The sequence below is a fragment of the Lampris incognitus genome, chromosome 2, assembly GCF_029633865.1.
Source record: "Lampris incognitus isolate fLamInc1 chromosome 2, fLamInc1.hap2, whole genome shotgun sequence".
In the NCBI taxonomy this organism is placed as follows: domain Eukaryota; kingdom Metazoa; phylum Chordata; class Actinopteri; order Lampriformes; family Lampridae; genus Lampris; species Lampris incognitus.
The window spans coordinates 113,222,383-113,246,715 of NC_079212.1; the positions used below are offsets into that span (position 1 = coordinate 113,222,383).

Genomic DNA, 24,333 nt, shown 5'->3' on the forward strand with positions numbered 1-24,333 from the left:
TTTGAAGGGCCATTTGGAGGGCTAGATGACCACTACCCCTCGATCCCCAAAAGAAATGGGACACCTTATCCTATGTGGCCACGTACAAAACAGAGGGGTAGGGCCAAGTGGTAGGGGCGAGGGGGGGGGATTGGGATTGAGCCCATCTGATACCCTCCTCTTCTTCACCTCTCTAGTAGCTCTTTTGATAACTCATCTGTCTGTCGCATTCCTCATCCCCTCTGTTTTCTCCTCCTGTTCTCCTCTCTCCTGTCCTGGTCATAAAAAGGATGCAATCAGCATATGACAACCAAAATCTAACCAAAGCTCTCATTTTTTTGATTATGATTAGATCATAAACACTTGTTATTTATCAATTTATTTTATACATGGACATATACATAGACTTAACCAATTATTTGAACACATCAACCAATATCAGATTATACAAAAGCAAGTAATTAATGCATTTTCCATCCCATAGGGGCTAAATAGTCATCACTGCTCATTATTCCATATGGGCTGACAGTCACACAACACAGCAACACTATTGGATGACAGGTACAAGCCAATAGTCAATGCAGCAACAAATGTACATCAATCAGCATTCTATTGCTATTTATTGCTTACTGCAGTGTAATCAGTGGATTCTGTGCTCTCTCCATCTGATAACATCTGTCTTCACAGCCTCATCCCTTCCTCTGTTGTGATCTTGTTGCTCTTTCAGTTCGTTCGTTCGTTCTCTCTCTCTCTCTCTCTCTCTCTCTCTCTCTCTCTCTCTCTCTCTCTCTCTCTCTCTCGTATTGTATCCATTAACATTGTGGCACTCTCACGTCCTGACTCATCGGCTGCTACAGCAACAGAGGATAACTCTTCCTCCCCCTCTTCTAGCCTTGCCTGCGCATTGTTGCCTTCACCCTTTTTCTTTTTGAAAAAGCTTCTTATAGCCATAGCCTTCAAGTCTTGCCTTAGTGAATTAGCTAGCAAGCTTCCACCAGATACCAACAATGACAAGCCCTGTATCCGGTGCAGCTCTCTCTCTCGCTTACGCAGAGTGTGCACATGTGAAGTAATATGAAGTAGATCTGCTGCTTAAATGACACATTGAGGACCCAAAATGTACTTGTGTTTTTGATCAGCAATCGGAATGACAGACAAATAGATCTGGGGCTATTTCCATCCATCCATCCATTATCCAAGCCACTTATCCCAATCAGGGTCACAGGGATGCTTGAGCCTATTCCAGCAGTCGTTGGGCCCCCCTTTTTCTCCCCAATTGAATCCGGCCAACTACCTCACTCTTCCAAGTCATCCCAGTCACTGCTCTACCCGCTCTGCCAGTCCAGGGAGGGCTGCAGACTACCACATGCCTCCTCTAATACATATGGAGTCACCAGCTACTTCTTTTCACCTGACAGTGAGGTGTTTCACCAGGGGGATGTAGCGCATGGGAGGATCATGCTATTCCCCCAGTTCCCCCCTGAACAGGTGCCCCGACTGACCAGAGGAGGCGCTAGTGCAGTGACCAGGACACATACCCACATCTGGCTTTCCACCCGCAGACACGGCCAATTGTGTCTGTAGGGATGCCCAACCAAGCCGGAGGTAACATGGGGATTCAAACCGGCGATCCCCATGTTGGTAGGCAATGGAATAGACCGCTACGCTACCCATATGCCCCTATTACTACTACTATTATTATTATTAGTGTTTGTAATTTTTTTCTTTTTTCAAATCCAAGGCTATTTATAAAACATTGCCTGTTATCGTTTCTTGAAAACCAACTCAGGGATGTTAAAAAATAAAGAAAAATCACTATATTCTCCGCTGAACTGCTCGTTTGTTGTTGGGTTTTTTTTCCAGGCTCTGTTGTGTCATCTGCAGCAGATGGATTGTGTTTTCTCTGGCTGCATACATAATAATGCACATCTGATGAAGGTCAATTGTCAGAGCTCCTTGAACCAAAGCTCTGCTGTAATTAGAAAATCATACTATGGTGGCTATAACCCGCTTGGCCTTGCAATCTACTTATATATAGTAATATCTTGGTCTCTGGGTCTGGGGCCATCATACACATGTGACTGTAGCTGATTACAGATAACCTTAAAAGACCACAAGTTACCATGCAAAGGTATCTATTTTGTCTGGATATTACTACTAAACTGGTGATATACTGTCTGCACCTTTTCTAAAGAGACTCCAGAGTGCATACCTCCAGTTACATTTCTTTCACATGCACCTATCTGAATCTGAAGCTTTGTGGCTTTTTCTTCATGCTAAATCATCCACTCTTCAAGTGCTCATTTTGGCTCATTCAGCAGCAGTCAGAGTCAAAGCATATAAAGCAGAAATATCAAACAGCTTCAATTCATTGTCGTGCTCCGTTTGACACACACCCCTCTCCCCTCAATTATTCCTTCCCTTCTTGTGCCCACCTCCACCTTTGATGCAGCTAAGAGTAGTTTGAGACATCAGTGGGGCACAACTGAATGAAGCTTCCCCTCAGTGTTACTCGTCTCCACGTCAGAGAAAGTCTGCCACAGACAAAGGAGTGGCCTTTCCACTGTTATTCTCACCAGACAATGCAGTTACAAGCGTGGAACAAAGGCAAGCTCTGATCTGTTTTGTCTTTTTTGTTTTGTTTTTTTGTTAATCTGCCCTATCTCTCCTCACAAGGGTGTGAAGAAGCTTCATGGTGAAATAATCAGTTTCTTCTTGATGCAACACGTCTGATTGTCTCAATCCTGCTTCCTATCACTGTCTTTTGACAGCATCAAACTAGACAGTATAAGGGGTTAGTCTACATTTTACCTCACACTACAGTATTATCATTATCCCACAGTTGATGTATGCTTGCTACAAATTGACATATAGACATCAGAGGGCTTTCCCATTCCCCTTAATTTATCATCTGCACTGGCATTCCCAGCATCATAACCCAAACACATGAAGTGGTTTCAGCCAAAACCCTGTAGAGGTTCTGACAGATGTACTCCAAAGAGCATGTCCCTTGTGTAAATGCCGTGTTTTACCATTTTACATCCAGTTTCAGAGCATTCATATATAGCAGAGGCTGATTTATTGGAAATGCATGATTATGCAAATGTCAGGGCAGTGATTGAAGGAGAATGATAAAAAAAACTCTTACTGGAGCAGAGTGGATCCGTTATATATTCTGCAAGTGGCTTGCTGGCTTACAGGTCATTAAGCACTAATGACCGGTGTAGAGGGCAACAAGCTGTGCCGCCATCCGCCAAGGTGTCCTGGTTGCTCATTGAAGCGGAACAAGCACATGTTGGATTAATGATCACGAGCTGGTAATTCTTAAGCATGATTGGGTGTGTGTGCTTGTGGGAAGTATCTGGTGTGAGCAGTACCACAATCAAGCTTTTACATATAGTGTAACTCAAGGCCATTCATAAACCCCAACATTTCAGGGGAAAACACAGTAAGGAAGCCAGGTTATAAGTGGGTGGTCACCCACATGCGCAGCACAGGCATACACTTGTGCAATTGCTCTGTCATATTAACGCACACACTATAACGCTGGAGTGGCAGATCCCTCTGTGGGATTCATTAGGCTCCTGACTAGAATATAACCTGTTTAGACAAGCAGTTTGTACCGTATGACAGGCTTAATTCTTCATCTGCAACTCAAACCTTGACCAGACTGCCCCATTACGCATTATTCACCAATGTAAATGAGGAGCATTAAGACAACACCTTAACAAGGCAGCATAGGGAGCAGCATGGATCTGGGCCAATGTTTGCCCATGCTCCCTCAAGATCAAGAGAACATCATGTCAAACCACTGTTCCTTTACATTTATCCACTTGCATTTGCAACATTGAAGAACAGTCGCACCAGCACAATTATACACACACTTTTACTTCTGGTTAGTGAAGTGATAAAAAAGCTTTGTGTTACAGGCAATGTATGTTTTGCTATTCTAGCAGAATATCCCTGCTATTGGTGAAATAAGAGGACTAATAAGAAGAATTTTTTTTCTATCCATAAGCAGAAAGGCATCTTGTTAGGCTGTGAAAAAAATGCTGGGTATGTCTCAAAAGCACCTGGATAGTATATGCCTTAGAGCAACAATGTACTGCTTTCAGAGATATTAAAAGGAAATGAGCACAAAATTACATTTAATTAAATTATTATTTTTTTAACAGGCTGGATTTCTTAAGAACCCTATTTGCATAAGAAAAAAATACACGTCTAGATCTTTAGTAGAATTGCTTGATTGCTCTATATGCTTGTGAGATTTTGTTTACTGAACAAACCAAAATTTGAAACTGAGGGTTTGGAGGTTTGGGTTTGAGGGTTTGGGAGGGTTGGTCCAAAGACATGTCGGTTAGGTGAATTGGCCTTACTAAATTGCAGAATGTAAGTGTGAATGTGTGTGTGTGTTGGCCCTGTGATGGACTGGCGGCCTGTCCAGGGTGTCTCCCCTCCTGCAGTGACTGCTGGGATAGGCTCCAGCATCCCTCAACCTGACTTGGATAATGGATGGATGGATGGGTTTGGACACATCTAGCAGCACATCCACAGCCGGGGTAACAAAACTGTCAGTCTCAAGACAAGACTTAATTTGAACAGCAAGCATGACCAAAAGACCCCATATGCTTTTAAACATAATCATACCAGTGCTGTTAGGCCATAAGTATCACTGCATTAGTCTTTTGAAAGCAGGAGTGAGGAATTTGTGATCCATTTTCCTCTTTCAGAGGCAGCAGGATGTCCATGTCAACACTTATAGGCTCAAACACACAACCCCAACCAGGACAGGCAAAAGGCAAGCAGCTTCACAGCTTGTCAAACAACTTGGGAAATGGGAGGAAGTAAATGTTATGATTAAAATACTTCATGGAATCATGACAAATCTACAACAGGGATGTTGTGTTTTGTATGTTTATATAAATGTAAAACCTATTTGCTTCATAAAATCACCATAATCCCCCCATGATCAGTAAGTGCTTTGTGATGTGGGCAGCATTGTCGCAGAGGCATGGCTGAGTTAAACGGTAATACCTTAATCCAGCACGACTGACTCATCGAGATGTGGATTAGGGTACCCGCATCCTCTGGCAACTAAACAAAGAGCAAAAAATACTCATCAGCAGAAATCCAACTGCAGCAATTGGATACGTTTCTTCCCTTGTTCTCAACTCAGATGCCCACTGTGGATTGGATGTATTAATAATAAGCCAGGCAAGACAAGAAAAATAGTTCTTGGAGTTTTGATCGGTGCATGAGGGTAGATGCTGTCAGAGTAACTGAATGTTGAGGAGATTTTAGGCAGGGAGTCACCATGTGTGCCTGTCGAGGAAAGCTCTGATACACCGGTGGCAATTATTAAATGTGTTGATGGAATAGACATGTAGAATTAAATAAGGATAGCTTGTTACTGAGTATTATGTGATACATCACTAGAACATGTCTTAAACAGCTGATCATTATAGATATACTGTGGTATGCTGGTCATTTTTAAAATCTCTCAATTATTTTGGGATACATACAGGCTGAGATAGCCTGTGTGGTCAGACAAAATTCATTGTGAAGAAAATAATAGTTCAAGTATCTGCACTACCTGGTAAAAAATGGTCTTGAAAGGTAAAAGAGTTGCATGTAATATCAGCTACTATCAGGGCTTTGCCTTTTTTTTTTTTATTCCCCCCTTTTTCTCCCCAGATGATCCGCTGTGGCGACCCCTAACGGGAGCAGCCGAAAGTAGTAGTAGTAGTAGTTTCTCCCAAATGTATCCGGCCAATTACCCCACTCTTCCGAGCCATCCTGGTCGCTGCTCCAGCCCTTTTCCGATGTGGGGAGGGCTGCAGACTACCACATGCCTCCTCTGATACATGTGGAGTTGCCAGCCGCTTCTTTTCACCTGACAGTGTGGAGTTTCACCAGGGGGATATAGCATGTAGGAGGATCACGCTGTTCCCCTCACCCCCCCCCCCCCCCAAACAGGCGCCCCGACCGACCAGAGGAGGCGCTAGTGCAGCAACTGGGACACATACCCACATCTGGCTTCCCACCCGCAGACACGGCCAGTTGTGTCTGTAGGGACACCTGACCAAGCCGGAGGTAACATGGGGATTCGAACTGGCAATCCCCACGTTGGTAGGCAATGGAATAGACCACCACGCTACCCAGATGCCCTTTGCCATTGATTTCTAAGTATGATTGTGATTTGGTTTTGTGGTACTGTCCAGTTTGCCTGGAAAATCCCCTCTCACTTGTGCCACTACTAGTGATCCACTAGCTACTAACTTAAGCTAGTTGAATTAGAAAGGACATGTGCTCGTGAATGATATTATCTCTGTTCATTGCTCTAAGTTGCTTGATTGGTACATGAATCTGCTAACCTACTAACTGCTAACTTTCTTTGAAAGTCGCTTTGGTTAAAAGTGACTGCTAAATGAGAAAATGTAAATGACATGCATGTAAGGACTCCTGTAAGGTGTCTCGTTGGTCAGCAGTACAAGTCAGTCTTTATTTGGTATGATTTTCACATCAAACCACTGAATAGAATAATCCTTAAGTATTGCAAGTGTAACTTTGGTTTCCAGTGTGTATAAGTGAAAACTACCCCCTTGTATTACTGTCACAGTATGAAAGTATGCTCTCATAAATTCACTTATGTAGTGTTATTGGTACAAAGAAAACAAGTATCTGATTTTAAAGTAAACAACATGATTACGCTCTCTTGTAGGTATAACTGGCAACCCAGTACTCTTCAATGAGAACGGAGATGCTCCAGGGCGTTATGAGATCTACCAGTACCAGATTCGAAACCGATCAGCTGAGTACAAAGTTATTGGCCACTGGACAGATAAACTCCATCTCAGTGTAAGCTTTACTTTTTCTTTTATTCTTTACACACATACTCTCTCACAGAGGACTTGATGACATTCATGATCATTCATATTCCCAATGAATATTCCATTTTGTTAGTGTTTACAGTGGAAATCCTCGTTTCTAAGCCGTTGTCTCCAGTTCTGCAGCTATGTTTGCTGAGTAGTTCCTCCCAAATCATTTGATAACTGCTTAGTACCATCTTCAAAGGTGTAAATATCCAGAGGCTGCTTTAAACGATTAACAGGGCGGCTTGTGATGAAAAGAAAGCTATAAGTGCTGAAGGGCAGATATATTTACTATAATCACTGCAGACGCCATCACTGACTTCGAAAACAGTATAGTGGGCTAAGGATGTGATAGAGTAATGGTATTATAGCAATTAATTACATGAAGGATTCCAAAACAAATCCTGTTTTGACAAAATGAAGCGGCAGCCTTGGGCAAGCGTAAAGCAGCTTGATTGGACCTTTGTATTTTATTACCGCTTTCAACAATGTGTGCAGAAAAAAAGGGAAACTTTTTTCTTTTCTTTTTTTGAGGTTGGCTCCTTCTGGCCACTTCGTTCATGCGACAGTTTTCACTCCAAAGCTGCTTTTAGTTAATTAGTATTCTTTGAGCTCTTAATTTAATGCACATTTGGAGAAAAAAAATAACAAGCTTTGAGTGTAAAAACCCCCACCCAATGAGAAATGTTAATAACATCAAAAGTAAGCTTTTGAAATGAAAAATTTAATTAATCTATTCAAGCTCACTTGAAGGGTAAAATCCATGGTAATACAGATTTTATTTCATTCCTATGATCTTTTTGAAGTGAGTATAGATTTAAAGGCAAAAACAAGTCCCTGCTGAGACAAAAAGGAGAAAGATGTGAGTATGTCAGTGCCCTTCAGAATGATCAGTCAGTAGGTGTTGATGAGGAAACCAATTAATACATTCTCTATAAGCTCATGCCTAAAGCTCATTCCTTAGATAGCAGCCATTTCAGGACCTATGTTGCATGCCACCCAACCACTCTCATCCCTGTGTTCCCTGTAAAGCTCCTTCCTGTCATATCTTATAAAGCAAAATATTTGACATTTACAGGTGTCCTAGTGGCATACCATGGGGCTCAGTCCTAATAAAAGTTTCCTGGGTTCTTAAAGACTGAATGCCCAAGATGCATATCATATGATTTTTGTACAGGTTATTGTCCTAGAAACTGATAAATCAGAAAACGAAAGCAAAACCTGCTCCAAAAAAAAAAAAAATTAAGAGTTTATCCCCTCTTCTCTGACCTCAATGTGCTCTCCCCTTGACCCTTTTTTCCAATACAAAGAAAGTGTACAACATAAAGGAAACATGTAACCTGAGAGAAAGAAAAAAAATCAGACAGATAGACAGACAGACAAACAGATAGATAGATAGATAGATAGACAGATTTGGAGTGATTAGGGATTGTAGCTGAGCTAGCATTCTGACTTCACTGTAGACAAGGGGGCAAATGAAAAGACCAGGTTCCCCTTCAGTAATCAATACTCGCTTAGAAGAGTACCTCCTGGCTTTCTATCGCTATCTCTTTCTGTGCCCCCTTGTCTTTCACTATGTTCTCTCTCTCTCACTCTCTCTCTGTGTCTCTCCTTCAATCTTCCTCCCAGGTTCGTTCAATGCAGTGGCCAGGTGGTGTCCGTCAGATCCCCTTCTCAATATGCAGTCAGCCCTGTCAGCCGGGCGAGCGCAAGAAGACAGTGAAGGGCATCCCTTGCTGTTGGCACTGTGAGCGCTGCGATGGCTATCAGTACCAAGCAGACACTTACACCTGCAAGATGTGTCGCTTCAATTTGCGGCCCAACAGAAATCACACGGGCTGTGTTCAAATACCTATTGTCAAGCTCGAATGGAGCTCTCCGTGGGCAATCATCCCTGTGCTCATTGCGATTGTTGGCATCACGGCAACTCTGGCTGTCGTGGTAACGTTCATCCGCTACAATGACACGCCAATAGTTAAAGCATCTGGCCGAGAGCTGAGTTATGTGCTGCTGACCGGCATCTTTCTCTGTTATGCCACCACTTTCCTCATGATATCTACACCCGATGTAGGGATTTGCTCCTTACGAAGGATCTTCCTGGGTCTGGGCATGAGTATCAGTTATGCAGCCCTGCTCACCAAAACCAACCGTATTTACCGTATCTTTGAACAGGGTTCTATGTCCGTGAGTGCACCAAGGTTTATTTCCCCGGCCTCCCAGCTGGTCATCACATTTACCTTAGCCTCCGTGCAGCTGCTTGGCGTGTGTATCTGGTTTGTTGTAGACCCCTCCCAGGCCATCATTGACTATGAGGACCAGAGGACATCTAACCCAGCACTTGCCCGTGGCGTACTGAAGTGTGACATCTCCGACCTGTCTCTTATCTGCCTGCTGGGATACAGCATGCTGCTCATGGTCACCTGTACAGTCTACGCCATTAAGACCAGAGGGGTGCCAGAGACCTTCAATGAGGCAAAGCCCATTGGTTTTACCATGTACACCACCTGCATCATTTGGTTGGCGTTTATCCCAATCTTCTTTGGTACCTCACAGTCAACAGAAAAGGTAAGCTGAAGACTGTTACTTTAATACTATAGCAATGTGTTTTCCTTTGTTTGCCTCCGCCTGTTTATTTCGTAGGTGATGGCAATAGTAAGTAGAATCTAACCTTCCTCAGTCTTGGAACCCAGAGGCTGAATCATCTGATGATGATTGAACTCTGGGGAAAATGGACAATATTTTGGGGCTTCTAGTGGAGCTGCTGGCTGCTCTTTCCTATGAAGACTTCCTCTCCCATCATGATTTAGTCAGATTAGCAACTTGACATGCGAGAATGGAGTTGGGAGTTGAGAGACATCATCTACGACCAGGTTGTTTCACAAGTAGTCAACATGAGTCGACCATTTCTCCACACAGTACACAAAAATCAATACTTTTTGAAGGCATTTGAGGTCCAGACATTTCAGCCAATGTGTTCCACCTCTTTTTCTCCCCACATGGACTATTACCAACATGCAACCAAAGCATGTTCTTGTAGAAATAGCTGCCTACTCAAACGTGTTTAGTCAATACTACTTGGACTAAAATGGGAATGGAAACCCAACTGTTTCCAATGCCAAAATTTTGTCCCGTGCCAATAATATGTATTTTTTTTTTTTTTCACTGACCATACCTTTCTCTCATGCTATATCTTTTCGCTTGTTGATGGTTTTGGTCCGTCCTTTATCTTGGGTTCTTTAGAAGTATTTTTCAACAAACTGTCCTCATGTCAGGATTTTGCAAGAGTAGGTGGATACTTGCTTTGAAATACAAGCAGTGGGATTTTTTTTTTTTTTTTTTTAAAGCTGCAATACAAGACTTTCCTTGCTATTTTATCCATTTGAAACATCATGATGTTGTGGTGATTCTGCTGGGCAGACAATCAGTTTTATAGAAGAAAAGTGTTCCAATACAGTTCAATGTAAGAGACCGAGTGGATAGACCTGTTGCAATCGATATACTGGGACCACAAACAAGGCAGAGGTAGGACCGAATCATTGTTTTCCAAGTCACAAGTAAGTCTCAAATCTTGGCACTCAAGTCCCAAGTCAAGTGTAAAGTCAAAACAGGTCAGTGCCAAGTCAAGCCACAAATCAAGATTTATAAGTCCCTAGTCAAATGCCGAGTCCTAAACATTGAATTTCAAGTCTTACATAAGTCATTATGTAATAACTTCATTGAATTTAATGGCATTTCAACACCAAAGTAATTTAATTTACTAAATATATGCAAATCATTGATGTTTTTTTTTTTACAGGTTGATTCAAAGTGGATCTGTAATTATGGAAATAAAGAGCTTAATGGCCACACACTTTTTAAAAGCACTTTTGTCTCTGGGTTTGGAGAAGGTTTTGAGTCTTGCAAGTCAAAATGCTCAAGTCCAAGTGAAGTCATGAGTTATTGATGTTAAAGTCAAAGTTGAGTTGCGAGTCTTTTTCAGTTTTGTGACGTCTAGTCTAAAGTCATCAAATGTGAGACTTGATTCTGACTCAAGTCCAAGTCATGTGCCTCGAGTCCACACCTCTTAAACATGGTGTTTAAGAGGCCTTGGTTGCCTGTGTGCCATCAGCTAATCAGTAAATAGTCTGCATCCTTTTAAAATTGGGATCCTCGGATCAAAGCTAATGAAGTCAGTCTAACATATTAGTCTTCATCAAAATATATTGTAACACTGTTGTACAGTGATATTGATTGTTTGTCCAACAGAGACATCACCACATTGGCATTGGATTTCAGTCTTTTTACCTGCTGGAGTTGTTTCTAATGCATATGTGTTTGCCACTGCACTAGTTGGTGCGACCGAACCAAAACCATTGAGTAGCATTATACAGCAACTGGAGAGTGTCTGCAACCATGGTAAGGATACCGGTTAGTATTATATAAGCTGCATGATCCAGGTGGATAAAATGCTGATGTATTACAGGAGAAAAGTTGCAGATTTTAGCTTTAAAGCTACTGTGCCATCAAAGGAGGTTGAAACTTTAAGTGCAGTGCGATGTTAGCTTGCAAGTTTACATTTCGTATTCTTAGGTAATCTTACACCCACATTCTTAATTTTATGACACGTGAAATTACTTGTTACTTCTCCATGATATGCAGCAAAAGTGATGACATGTAGAAACAAACAAATGAGAAGAGGAGCATAACAACTTGGGGTGTTGAGTTTTGTGAACACACTCTAATATACTAACAATGCAGGCACTTGGGTAAAACAGCACATAAGCCTCTGACTCATACATATGATGGTTGTATGCCACTGTGCTTCAGACGCCCACGAGCTGTTTACATAACCACAAGCTCACACTCATATTACCATGTCAAATCGATGTGTCTGGCCTCCTGAACCATGTTTGTGGATCTGAACCAGTGAAAATACTGGTAAGCGACAGGTTAAGAGGAATCCAAAAGGGACGTGGAAATTGAGGTTGGGCTTGAAAAACATGAATAGATAAGAGTGAATGGGTACAGAGCCAACGACCACAACAATGGTATCGTAGAAATATATGTACGCCCGGTTGAAAGAGGTCTTTTGGCCAAGCTACAGAGCTGGCTTGTCAGCAACAAGAGAGGACACTGGTGAGGGAAAGCTTCAAGCTGGCACTATCAGAGGTGCCAGATGCAACAAATTAATCCTCAACTCCTTCCCTATGGGATTAAAGAAAACAATGTGTCTAAATCATTGCCTGGTAGGCTTGCTGTGATAGTTTCTTTTGTGACAGGCACTCTTTAGAGAGCAAGTGTGTGCATCGTGTCATGCCCAGCATCCCAAAATCATCTCTGTAGTCTATAGAACTGCATATGACTATAGTCAATTAATAAAGATAAGAAGAAGAAGAAGAAAAATAAAAATGTTATTTGTACAGCACTTTTCAAAATACTCAACGCTTTATATAAGATAAAATAAACAAAAAAAGCAACACACCAAAAGCATAAAACACACAACATTAATCACACATTAAAAGCAATTCTGGAAAGGTGAGTATTGATTAATGATTTGAATGTGCAGATTGGTGCAGTCTCTGATGTGTTTGGGGAGGGAGTTCCGGAGGGTGGGGGCAGCTATGGAGAAGGCTCTGTTGCCTCAGGTGTGGTGCTTGGTCCTGTGTGCTGTAGACAGGAAGTTGGCATCGGAGGAACAAAGGCTGCGGGGAGAAGTATGGTAATGGAGCAGGTCAGTGAGTTAGGAGAGGGCCTGGCTATGGAGGGTTTTGTGAGTGAGCAGAAAGACTTCGAATTGGATCCACTGTGGGACAGGAGCCAATGGTGGCAATTAAATTCCATCCATTTTTTTCCCCCATTGGTTTGTTTTTTTAATTTCTTTTCTATTGAAGTAATTATTATCATTATTGTTTCACAAATAAACCCTTCCTTCCTTCCCATCCCAACACCCAAGTGATACATTGAGACAACTAGAAGAACCAATCGACAGACAATCAGACAGAAAATAAATAATTTTGATAAATTAAGTATTAATTAATTATTTTGTTGTTAATATATTAATATTGTTATTTTAAAAAAGACAGCTGAATAGAGTAGACCAGGAGACAGGAAACAAACAGACAAAAATGGACCAATTAATTGGTTGATGCATGTTTTTTTACACTCCGTTTTTCTTTCTTGTCTTCCTTCTCTTCCCCGTTTCCTTTGCTTTTTACAATATTAAAAAAAAAGTGAGAATATTTGTGAAAAGTGGAGTTTTATGGAGTGTAGATTTACAGTGTGTGTGTGTATGTGTGTGTGTGTGAGAGAGTGAATACGTGAAGTGGTTTAATTTATGCATCAAAATGTATATGTGGGTTGGGGTTTGGATATACTTAACAAGAAAATATATCTTACCTCTGCTCAGATCATGTACCCATGCGGATCCACTTCCTCAAAGGATGTCCCACCTCATCTCAAAGCATCATACACATTCCAGCACCTCATCAGATTTTTTTGATGATGTGCATTTGGATGTGTAAGGATAGGAAAAAAAATGTTTGATGTTATCCACGAGCAACAGTGTGCAATAGGTAGTTCAGTTTCTGGGGTTTTTACGGTGTGTCCTACTTACATAGAGTATGACAAACTCATTGATACCTTTTGCTGTGCTAGTAGTTTGAAAGAATGTTGAACGATGAGTTTAGCCTAGCTTTGCTCAGCTGCTGGATGTCTACTGGGATCATTAGCAGCTCCTCACTAAAGAAGACAAATATACCTTCTCTGAAGCCAATCGTTAAGGATTTTTACTTGTTAGCAGTGTTTTCCCATAATGCCTGTGGCCCACGAAACTGCAGTGTACCACCTAGTTTGCCATGGCTACTCTTTAAAGAGTAAATGATATTACAACCAATATAATATTATCCACCCAACGATGGAACAGGTGGAGGATGATAGCTGACTTTAGGGAAACATCACAACGACTGGGAAGGCGGATAATGGCTGCAGCAGAAATGGGCCCCTAGTCATCTTGGACTCCATGCCACTGGAGCCTGACCCAGATCTGTCAAGGACCGTGTGGTGGCTGTCTGTGCACCAGTCTCCCCACATTAAACAAAGCCATGCGCAGGCATCCTCCATGAAGGGAATTCACCCTAACATCCCAGATTAAGTCCTATGGCGACTGGCAAATGGCAACGGGGACAGGATTGTGAGATCTGGAAGCCCCTAGTCATGAGCCGCCACACAGGCGGTGGGTACTAGATTCAGTTGCTGGGCTCTTGGAATGAAGTAGAAAGAGACCTTTGGTAGTTGCACCCACAACTGAGTAGCCCTCTTTAGGATCCACTCTGCTCGCCCCACCTGGAGAAGGGGCTAGAAAAGGTGCCCTAAAAATAGCCTGCCTCAAACCTCTTGACTGGATTACCGCATCCAGAGGGATCACCACATGTGGTCAGAAACAACAACATTTTTAACAGAATAGATGTCATTTCCTGTATTTTGGTGCCTTTTAACAGGTGGTTTGATACTTTTATCTGGCTATACTGGCATGAGAAAATTATGGGTACATTTTATAATTTCATCCAAGATTCATTCATTATCCAAACTGCTTATCCTGCTCTCAGAGTCGTGGGGATGCTGGAGCCTATCCCAGCAGTCATTGGGGGGCAGGCGGGGAGACATCCTGGACAGGCCGCCAGACCATCACAGGGCTGACACACATGCACACGCACACACACACATTCATTCACACCTAGGGACAATTTAGTACGGCCGATTCACCTAACCTATATGTCTTTGGACTGTGGGAGGAAACCGAAGCACCCAGAGGAAAACCACACAGTTAGAGGGAGAACATGCAAACTACACACGGAGGACGACCTGGGATGACCCCCAAGGTTGGACTACGCTGGGGCTCAAATCCAGGACCTTCTTGCTGTGAGGTGACCGCGCTAACCACTGCACCACCATGCCGCCCCAAGATTCAATAATTTATTGTCATATCAACTTTACAGTTGATTTGGAATTAGTTTCAGTGTGCTCAGAGAAAACAGTAAACATACCACACAATACATACAAGGAGTGTCCACAAAAACATACTATTACAAATATAATTCAGTCAATGCAACCATATGCCCCGTGCCCTTAAAGTGACAAATTAAAGTGTATGTGCTTAAGGAGACTAAACTTGTACAATCAGTGAAGCATTTAGGATGTGGATTGCTGCAGGGTCAGTGGTACTGTGGAAGCAAGACGTTCTGGTCTTGATACTGTGGAGTCTTTTACCCGAAGGGAGATGATTGAATAGGGAGTTGTCCTTTAAAATTTCGAAACCTTTCCGCTGAATGCAAATATGGTATAATTAGGAAATAGTAGGGAGTTCACAGCCAATTATTATTGAAGCTGTATGTATGACTCTGTCCAAAAGTTTGTTTTTGTTTTTTTTTCTCGTGGGCTGTATGATTGCCATACCTTACAGTTATTAAGAAAGTGAGCATACTTTCTATTACAACTCTGTAGAACTGTAACATTGCAACCCTTGACACTCAAATTTCCTAATAGTGAGGGAAAGTTAGGAAAATCTGGGAAGTAAAGCATTACCAGGAAATTTCTTCATGAATGTGTTCATAGAGGTGTGTAATAACATGTATTAAAATGTTGAAATTCAACTGCAGGGGGAAACCCTGAAAAAACCTGACCAAAGTTGGGGTATTGACACCAGTATTAAAAAAAATCAACTTCCGGTTTAGGAAAAAAGGCTACCAAAACATTTTGTACATAATTTTCTGAACAAAAAAGTCTCTTGGGGTAAGTCTCTAACTCACTCGTGTGATTTTTTATGATTTTTAAAAGATTTTTTATTTTTTATTCTTTTTATTTTTTTATCCCATTCTTAAGGCCCTTTCCATCCACCCCCTCCCAGTGAGAGACCCTTGTTCTTTAATTCATCTATTCTTTTATTTTCATTTTTTGTTTTGAAAATATTGTAGTAAAATAGAGAGGAAGTGGAGGAGGGGGGGAGTCCAGGTGAGGGTGATTTTTTGAAAAAGATTTAGATAAATCATTTTTTATCATAACAAATCACAGCAAGAGACTTACTTTTGTTTTTTTTTTCATGATTCTGAGTTGATTGCTAGCATTTAATTTTCTCTAGATCTACTCCTTAGTGGAATAACTGCCATGCCAAGTTTTGCATATATATTTTTTTGCATTTATTACAATAGTCAGAGAAAATCCATGTCAAATGCTTCACAAGTCAATGTCTGAGTCTTCTTCAAGACCATCATGAATACCATTCTTGCATGTAATGCCTTTACAAACTCCACATGCTGAGATGCACTTGACACCATTCTTCTTGCAGCTGCATCGCCTGTTGCTGCAATCTCCATTACAATTACAGCTTGTGAACTGGAGGAGCTCCTCAGGAGCCATTGGGTCTACTGTTGGAACTGGCTCATAACCATGAACACCGAATGTCCATCCATAGTCACTGGGGTCCAGAGACATGCTCTGTAGAAGAATCCAGTCCCGGGTCTGTAGGTAGGCACGGAGAGAATGCTGTGCAGCCGCACCCTCTGTTGGAGGTAAAGTCTCTGGTTTGATCAGCCCAGCCACTGCCTTCCGTGAGAACATGGTGTACCAAATTTCATCCAGAGTAGTACCTGGTCCATTGTAAATATATTGGAAGATCGCAGTTCCAGCCTGAACCACTGCACCCTTGGTAGCATGAATGTCCATGAAGATGTCCATATGTTTATCAATGTCCCCTGCACAAAACCTGAAAAAGTGCATTTCAAGGTTTTTTAAAGATATTTCAATATACAAATATTTCACTAAAATACAATTACTTTTATTATTATAGGCCTACTATTATTACTTTTATTATTATAGGCCTACTATTATTACCTGTCAAACAGAGTTGTTTTCCCATGGCCAGAAATAGCAGAAACTGTATCACACCCAGTGAACGCATGACAAAAGAGCAGGTAGCGTCTCTTTCTTTCTGAGAGAGCTTCCCGGATCTTCCTGACATCATAAGAGCCCTTGGATGTGGTTAAGAAGAGTGGGTGGTTGGTGCTCGAGCTATGGTGCACCAGCATTACCAGCACGTCTGCGTCTTCTGCTCGCAAATGTAAAGAGAGCATGTGAAAATATTTTAAAAAATCAAAACTCTTATTTTAAAGTAGTTAAGCAAATGAAAGTTAAATATCTACACAAACTACTGACCTCAACAGAGCCATCTTTAGCAGCAACCAATGCCTCTCTCACAATCGAAGTGTCAGCATCATTGTCAGTCTGCTCCACAGTGATGTTAAGTTTTCTGAACGTTGAGGAGAGGAGGTGAATGAGTTCACTCTTGTTATGGATGTTGTCCAAGAACTTTGCTCTTGGTGTCCAGTGCATCATATCTGGTTGAATCTGAAGATCACCGCATGATTTCTTGCTACGTCGGATGTGGTCATGATCTTTTGGTGATCTGTTATAGCCATCAAAGACCACAATAATCCTTTGAGAGTTATAGCCAAGACGCTGCACGTACCTTAGGTAACTGTTGGCAATCTCCTGCCAAGTCTGGCCTTGTTCCCACTTCACCATGTAGAGAAGCCATCCTCCATCAACCACCAAAGTGGAACAGGGTTGGTTAGTGCGTTCAAGTGGATCAGTCAACTCCTTCAGGCTAGTTTTGGAAAACCCTGCCTTGTTTGCCTTGTTCATTTTGTGATCTTTGTTGCTGAAAAGGGACAATGGGACGGGAGTTAGCTCATACTCCAAGCTTGTCTCAACTGTCATATCCCGTTGAGCAAAAATGATCAGTCGGTTGAACAACTTGATTGAGTCAAGATGAATCTTCTTCTCGTTGATCTTGGGAATCTTTCTGAGTGATGACAGGGCTTGTACATTTGACTTCACCTCCATGGTTGATGTTGCTGACTGTCCATCCAGCTTTATCTGCATCCCTCTACCTACTTCAGCTGCTCTCTCCGCATTGACTGAGTCATCCCCCGTGCTTGTGAATCCTGTAGAGAAAGATACAAGCATATTCTTGTCTCGATCGTGGTCGAATGGGTTGTTCTCTTCAAACCATTGAATGAAATGGGGTGTTTCCACTGACAGAGACAATGTTTAAATCTATATTGTCCCCAACGAATTGAGTGACTGCATTGTTTGCTTCCGCAACCTCCATGGAGACCACCTGATTGTCACTTTCACTGGCGGTCGGAACCGTTGGATCCTCAAGTGCGGCATCAATCGCAGCCTCATCATTGATCTGGTCATCAGTTTCTTCTACAATGGTATCAAGTGTGCCAGATGTATCTGGGATGCCATCTCCATTCCTGTCATTGAGGAAGCAGTATTTGTAGTTTTGTGTCTCTGAGTAAGACTCAGTGTATCCTAGCCGGTGTAACTTGTCGATCATCCATTTTGACCCAAATCTATGATCAAGTTGTATGGCAAGCCCCATTTGGTATGGCAATACTCCTGATCGAGGCCGACGAGCCTTGATAAAGTTCTGCCCCCAAACAGCTACTCTTTCATCGGTCTTCACTATTGGTCTCAAGAACATCTGGAGGCTCTCAGGAACAAGTGCAAGCTGACTCTGGATATCAGCCATACTGTATGCAGTGGGTATGACTTTGGATCTAGATTAATCATGGCGATGTCGTTGCATATGAACTTTAGTGCTGTCTTTATGATTTGTGTCTTCTCATCTCCTTGCTGAAGATTAGCATGATGCTCTCGCAGAATGTTGCTTGTGTTATCTTTGAGGCAGAGTACATCTGACCTTTTCGACTGTGATGTGAAGTACAGTGTGTCATGATATTTCTCTTGAAGTTTCATCCTTAGCCATTTCTTTGAATAAGAGAGGCTCTTATCGGGTGACTGATCAAACTGCTGCATCTTTTCGTGGACTTGGTCAAGCGTCATCACCCCATGCTCGAGTTCTGTGTCTAGCCATTCGCATAATTCAATAAAAACAACCTCTCACTCATCATCTATTTTCTTTTGTCCTCTCTTCCTTGGTCCTTCATCTGCAGTCTTGGAGTAAGGCCTACCCTTTTCAAAAAGAAGTTTGCTGCGCAAATGATACAAGGTTTCTTCTGCTACTAAGTCATTGATCCCTTCCAGACATTCAAGGACTTCTGTGCCCCAGTCATCTTCACGACTCCTTGCTATCTTCAGCAAGCTTGCCTTTAGTCTATCGGCAGTCACATTGTCAGGCACTCTATATTTCTTTCTAGCGTCTGCTGGTTTATGTTCGTAGAGATGAGTGGGTTGGTTGCAAAGAATGCATACATTCTTGTACAGAAGCTGAACGGACCGTGAACTTGAAGAGGTGCATGCAGTTGATGCACTGAACTCAGAGCAAGTGTGCCTTCGCTTCAGCTTTGCTGTCTCTTCCTCTGCCTTTGATGCTTGAGCTGACGTCTTGGTGACCTTGACAAACTTGTTGTACAAATAATATTTACACTTTATGTGGTATCTAAGTCTTCCTTCATTTTCATCCTTCTTCATACGCTCCAAAATTGTAGCATTTTCCATGGCTTCTGCATGTTTCAATAAAGTAGCGTAGCCTTTAGAAGTTCCTTGCAAAAGCCTCTCACCTGGCATTTCCAGGCCTTCACAGAAGAAGCACTTGAGCAGAGGTGGGTTCACATCGTCTTCCATATTAGCCTACTGAAGACCCATAGCCTACACAAAGTAGAATAAAGACCGAATCTGTCATAGAGGCATAGTTTCTGAAATATTGTACTGAGGTGTAAAAGAATAGATTTGCTTAACCGTAACAATAAATTAAAAAAAAATCTGAGGCAGTACAGGCTACACCACTTTAACCTAGCTAGGTAGTTAATGGAGCAGACAGCTAGCATTTAACTAAATAAATAAATCAGATGTAGGTTTTGGAGTATAGTACACACATGAGAGTCAGACAACTTACGACAACTATGAGCCAGCTAACAAGTATTGTTAAGCTAGTAATGACAACTTTTAGTGGAAGTTAACATTTACGTTAGCCGATCATATTACTTACTGTTAGCTAGCTAACAAGAACAAGCAAAGTTATACCTTTTATGTAACAAATGAGACAAATCAGTGTTGTGCAGAGAAACATTTCAGCTTGTTAGAAAAATAGTTGAGAATACGTACGTATCAGGTGTTGAAAGCAGTATATTCAGTCAGCCCGTGATCAATAGAGAAAAATGATGTAAATGGCTTCAACATGTCGGGTGCCCTCTACGGCATGGGGGGGGGGTGATGAGTGGGAAAGTGGATGTGAATATTTTTCTACCAGGGTCTTGGTGAAAAATAAATGCTTGCAATCAACTTAGAATCCTGACAAATTCCTAGTTTGACCCCTCAAACGTAAGTTAAGTCCAATTTAAGCTTTTTTCAATTTTCGAAAATCTGTTATCGGTACCCTGAATTTGAGCAATTTTTTTGGAGGTTACCCCCGGGAGTTGAATTTCAACATTTTAATACATGTTACTACACACCTTAAGGAACACATTGGTGAAGAAATTTATTGGTAACACTTTACTTCCCAGATTGGTCAAATTCCTGCTAACTTTCCCTCACTATAAGCTGATCTAGAAAGAATAGTATTTGAGCTTTCTTCTGGATAGTGGTGAGGTTGTCTTCCCATTTCAAAGAGGAGGAGATAGTGGTCCCAAGGAATTTGATTCACTCCCTCTACCACCTGGTTGTTAATGGCCAGTGGTACTAGCTCACCCTGATTTTTACAGAACCACAAGTTCTTTAGTTTTTTTGATGTTCAGTTCCAGATTGTTATTGCTCACTAGTCAACAAGACAGGAGACAGCTGTTTTATAAGCTGTCTCATCATGACAGGAAATCAGTCCCACCAGTGTTGTATCATCAGCAACCTTTTTGCATTTGTCATTTTGCGTTGCATTTGTCATTGTTACAGTATCAGAGTGTGAAATACAGTCAGAGGAAATACAGAGGAAGTGGTTGGTCCCAGATCACATATTTAAATATATTAAACAGCTAAAAGTACAGAAATTCATTCAATGACCGATTCAGAGCCATATTTAATAATAACCATTCATTATTTATTTAAACTTGAGGATCTCTTTATGCTTGCATACAACTGTTAAATGAATGTTCTTAATGTCATCAAATTAATGAATAAAGTGGAGAGGACAACTTTAGTCAAAGTGCCCTGATGTATTCTCCTATAAACTACGTTAATCTTCCGATCATTTCTACTACTATGAAGAGTCACCAGGACCTGAGACCTGTTTCTCAAAGCTAGATTATGTTGTTAGCCAATTATTGTGGTGGCTTTGTTTGCACACACATTTTTACAAACATAACACTGCTACCAAGAAGCACAACACATAGTAAATATTTAGGACAACGTTTCATGACAAAAGGCATCAATATAACAACCAATAAGTCATACAGAATGTAAATACAACTGACTGAAGTACCAGGCTGTGACACTGCAAATTTAGAGTACCCAAAGTCCAAAGCAGTAGGCCAAAACTTGCTCCTCAAAAAGTATTATATGAGTCAAATAGCATCTACTACTGCTACTACTTTCGGCTGCTCCTGTTAGGGGTTGCCACAGCGGATCATCCATTTCCATTTCTTCCTGTCTTCTGCATCTTACTCTGTCACACCAGCCACGTGCATGTCCTCCCTCACCACATCCATAAACCTCCTCTTTGGCCTTCCTCTTTTTCTCTTTCCTGGCAGCTCCATATTCAGCATCCTTCTCCCAATATACCCAAAATCTCTCCTCCACACATGTTCAAGCCATCTCAATCTTGCCTCTCTTGCTTTGCCTCCAAACCGTCCAACCTGAGCTGTCCCTCTAATATACTCATTCCTAATCCTGTCCTCTTTGTCACTCCCAATGAAAATCTTAGCATCTTCAACTCTGCCACCTCCAGCTCCGCCTCCTGTCTTTTCATCAGTGCCACTGTCCCCAAACCATAGTATAACATAGCTGGTCTCACAACCGACTTGTAAACCTACTGTTTAGCTCTTGCTGGTACCCTTCTGTCACAAATCACTCCTGACACTCTTCTCCACCCACTCCACCCTACCCGCACTCTCTTCCTCACCTCTCTTTTGCACTCCCCATTACTTTGGACATTTGACCCCAAGTATTTAAACTCATGCCTTCATCACCTCTACTCCTTGCATCCTCACCATTCCGCTGTCCTCTCTCTCATTCACGCGTTGGTATTCCATCTTGCTCCTACTGACTTTCATTCCTCTTCTCTCCAGTGCATACCTCCACCTCTCCAGGCTCTCCTCAACCTGCACCCTACTCTTGCTACAGATCACAATGTCATCTGCAAACTTTGTAGTCCACAGAGACTCCTGCCTGATCTATCCGTCAACCTGTCCATCACAACTGCAAACAAGAAAGGGCTCAGAGCCAATCCTTGATGTAATCCCACCTCCACCTTGAACCCATCTGTCATTCTAACTGCTCGCCTCACCATTGTCACACTTCCCTCATACATATTCTGCACTACTCCTACACACGTCTCTGCAACTTCCGACTTCCTCATACAATACCACACCTCCTCTCTTGGCACCCTGTCATATGCTTTCTCTAAGTCTACAAAGACACAATGTAACTCCTTCTGGCCTTCTCTATACTTTTCAATCAACATTCTCAAAGCAGACATCACATCTGTAGTGCTCTTTCGTGGCATGAAACCATACTGCTGCTCGCTAATCGTCACCTCTCTTTGTGTGTAACAGAGATAGCACGCATCAGATAAAGCTTAAAGTGATATTGGTGTCAGTCTCAGTTTGGGGCTTGGGCTGAAAAATTGCAGACTTTGTCGGGCTGGAGCGAGGCTAGGGCTTGAACACTACTGGCCAGAACCTGGCTAGGGCTGGCATTTTTGGCCCATACAGGGCTCTACTCCAGAGTTGGAAACTATCTGCTGGGGAAGAGTGATTCCTAATTTCGTTCACACATTGTTCATATTATGCCCAAGCGGCCATCGGCAAACTCTGACGTAAGGTCTTCCAAAACAAACACCTCCACCTGACACCAAAGTTGTCATTTACAAAGCTGTGTGCATCACAACTCCCCTATACAGCTGTGAAGGCTGGATCACATACAGCCGCTACCTAAAGTTGCTGGAGCGGTTCCACATAAGGTGTGTGCAGTGAATCATGGGGCTCATATGGCGTGACCATGTTCCCCATGCTGAGATTCTGTCTAGGACAAACTGAAACAGAATAGAAGCCACGGTCACTAGAAAACAACTGAGCTGACTTGGACATGCCATCAGGATGCCTCAAGAATGTCTGCCACGTCATGTCCTGTACGGACAGCTCCATCTTGGTCACCGGTCCGCAGGTTGTCTGAAGAAGTGATACAAAGACCACCTAAAAACATTGCTGAAGAAGTGTTGTATTGACCCCTTGAGACTGGAGTAAGCTGCCATCAACCATTTCAACTGGCGGGAGATCTGCCACAGAGGTATAGAACAGCTGAAAATGGAGAGGAATGTGAAAAAACAACAGAAAAGACTAAGGAGACACACAACCATGCCTGCCCCCGCTAACTCAGACCTCATATGCCCAATGTTCAATAAAACGTGTGGATCAAGAATTGGACCCTACAGTCATCAAAGAACACACCGTTAATGAGGAGGGATGTCATCATTTGACTCCAAGGACTACCAGCAAGCAAGTGTGGGTATGAGAGAAAGAGAGAGAGAGAGAGAGAGAGAGAGAGAGAGAGAGAGAGAGAGAGAGAGAGAGAGAGAGAGAGAGATATTATGAGTGAGTTTTTTGAGAGGAAAAATATGTTGGGGAAAAACAAATTTGTTTTCACCAAGCATTAATCGTGATAAGTGCACCATCAGCATTTTAGGAATCGATGGGGATGTTGTTTGCATCATTGCTGTGAGACAACATCTCCATGATGTTCCCTTTCACAGTCAAACCTCCTTCTCTATGAAAAAAAACCAGCAAAAATGCATAGAACACATTCGATGATAAACATAAGAAATGGTCAAAACATGGAGAGATACATTGATGAAAATATATAAAATATACACTACCGTTCAAAAGTTTGGGATCACCCAAACAATTTTGTGTTTTCCATGAAAAGTCACACTTATTCACCACCATATGTTGTGAAATGAATAGAAAATAGAGTCAAGACATTGACAAGGTTAGAAATAATGATTTGTATTTGAAATAAGATTTTTTTTACATCAAACTTTGCTTTCGTCATAGAATCCTCCATTTGCAGCAATTACAGCATTGCAGACCTTTGGCATTCTAGCTGTTAATTTGTTGAGGTAATCTGGAGAAATTGCACCCCACGCTTCCAGAAGCAGCTCCCACAAGTTGGATTGGTTGGATGGGCACTTCTTTGAGCAGATTGAGTTTCTGGAGCATCACATTTGTGGGGTCAATTAAATGCTCAAAATGGCCAGAAAAAGAGAACTTTCATCTGAAACTCGACAGTCTATTCTTGTTCTTAGAAATGAAGGCTATTCCATGCGAGAAATTGC

At 42.0% G+C, this 24,333-nt stretch overlaps 1 protein-coding gene across 1 annotated transcript in view; it reads left to right on the forward strand.

Annotated features, from left to right (window-relative positions):
- Positions 1-24,333, forward strand: part of LOC130107019 (metabotropic glutamate receptor 4-like) — a 362,767-nt gene that overhangs the window by 329,885 nt on the left and 8,549 nt on the right. The window contains exons 7-8 of the mRNA XM_056273411.1: positions 6,701-6,837; positions 8,481-9,416. Coding sequence (XP_056129386.1) covers positions 6,701-6,837; positions 8,481-9,416 — 1,073 coding nt within the window. The remainder of the gene's footprint in view (positions 1-6,700; positions 6,838-8,480; positions 9,417-24,333) is intronic.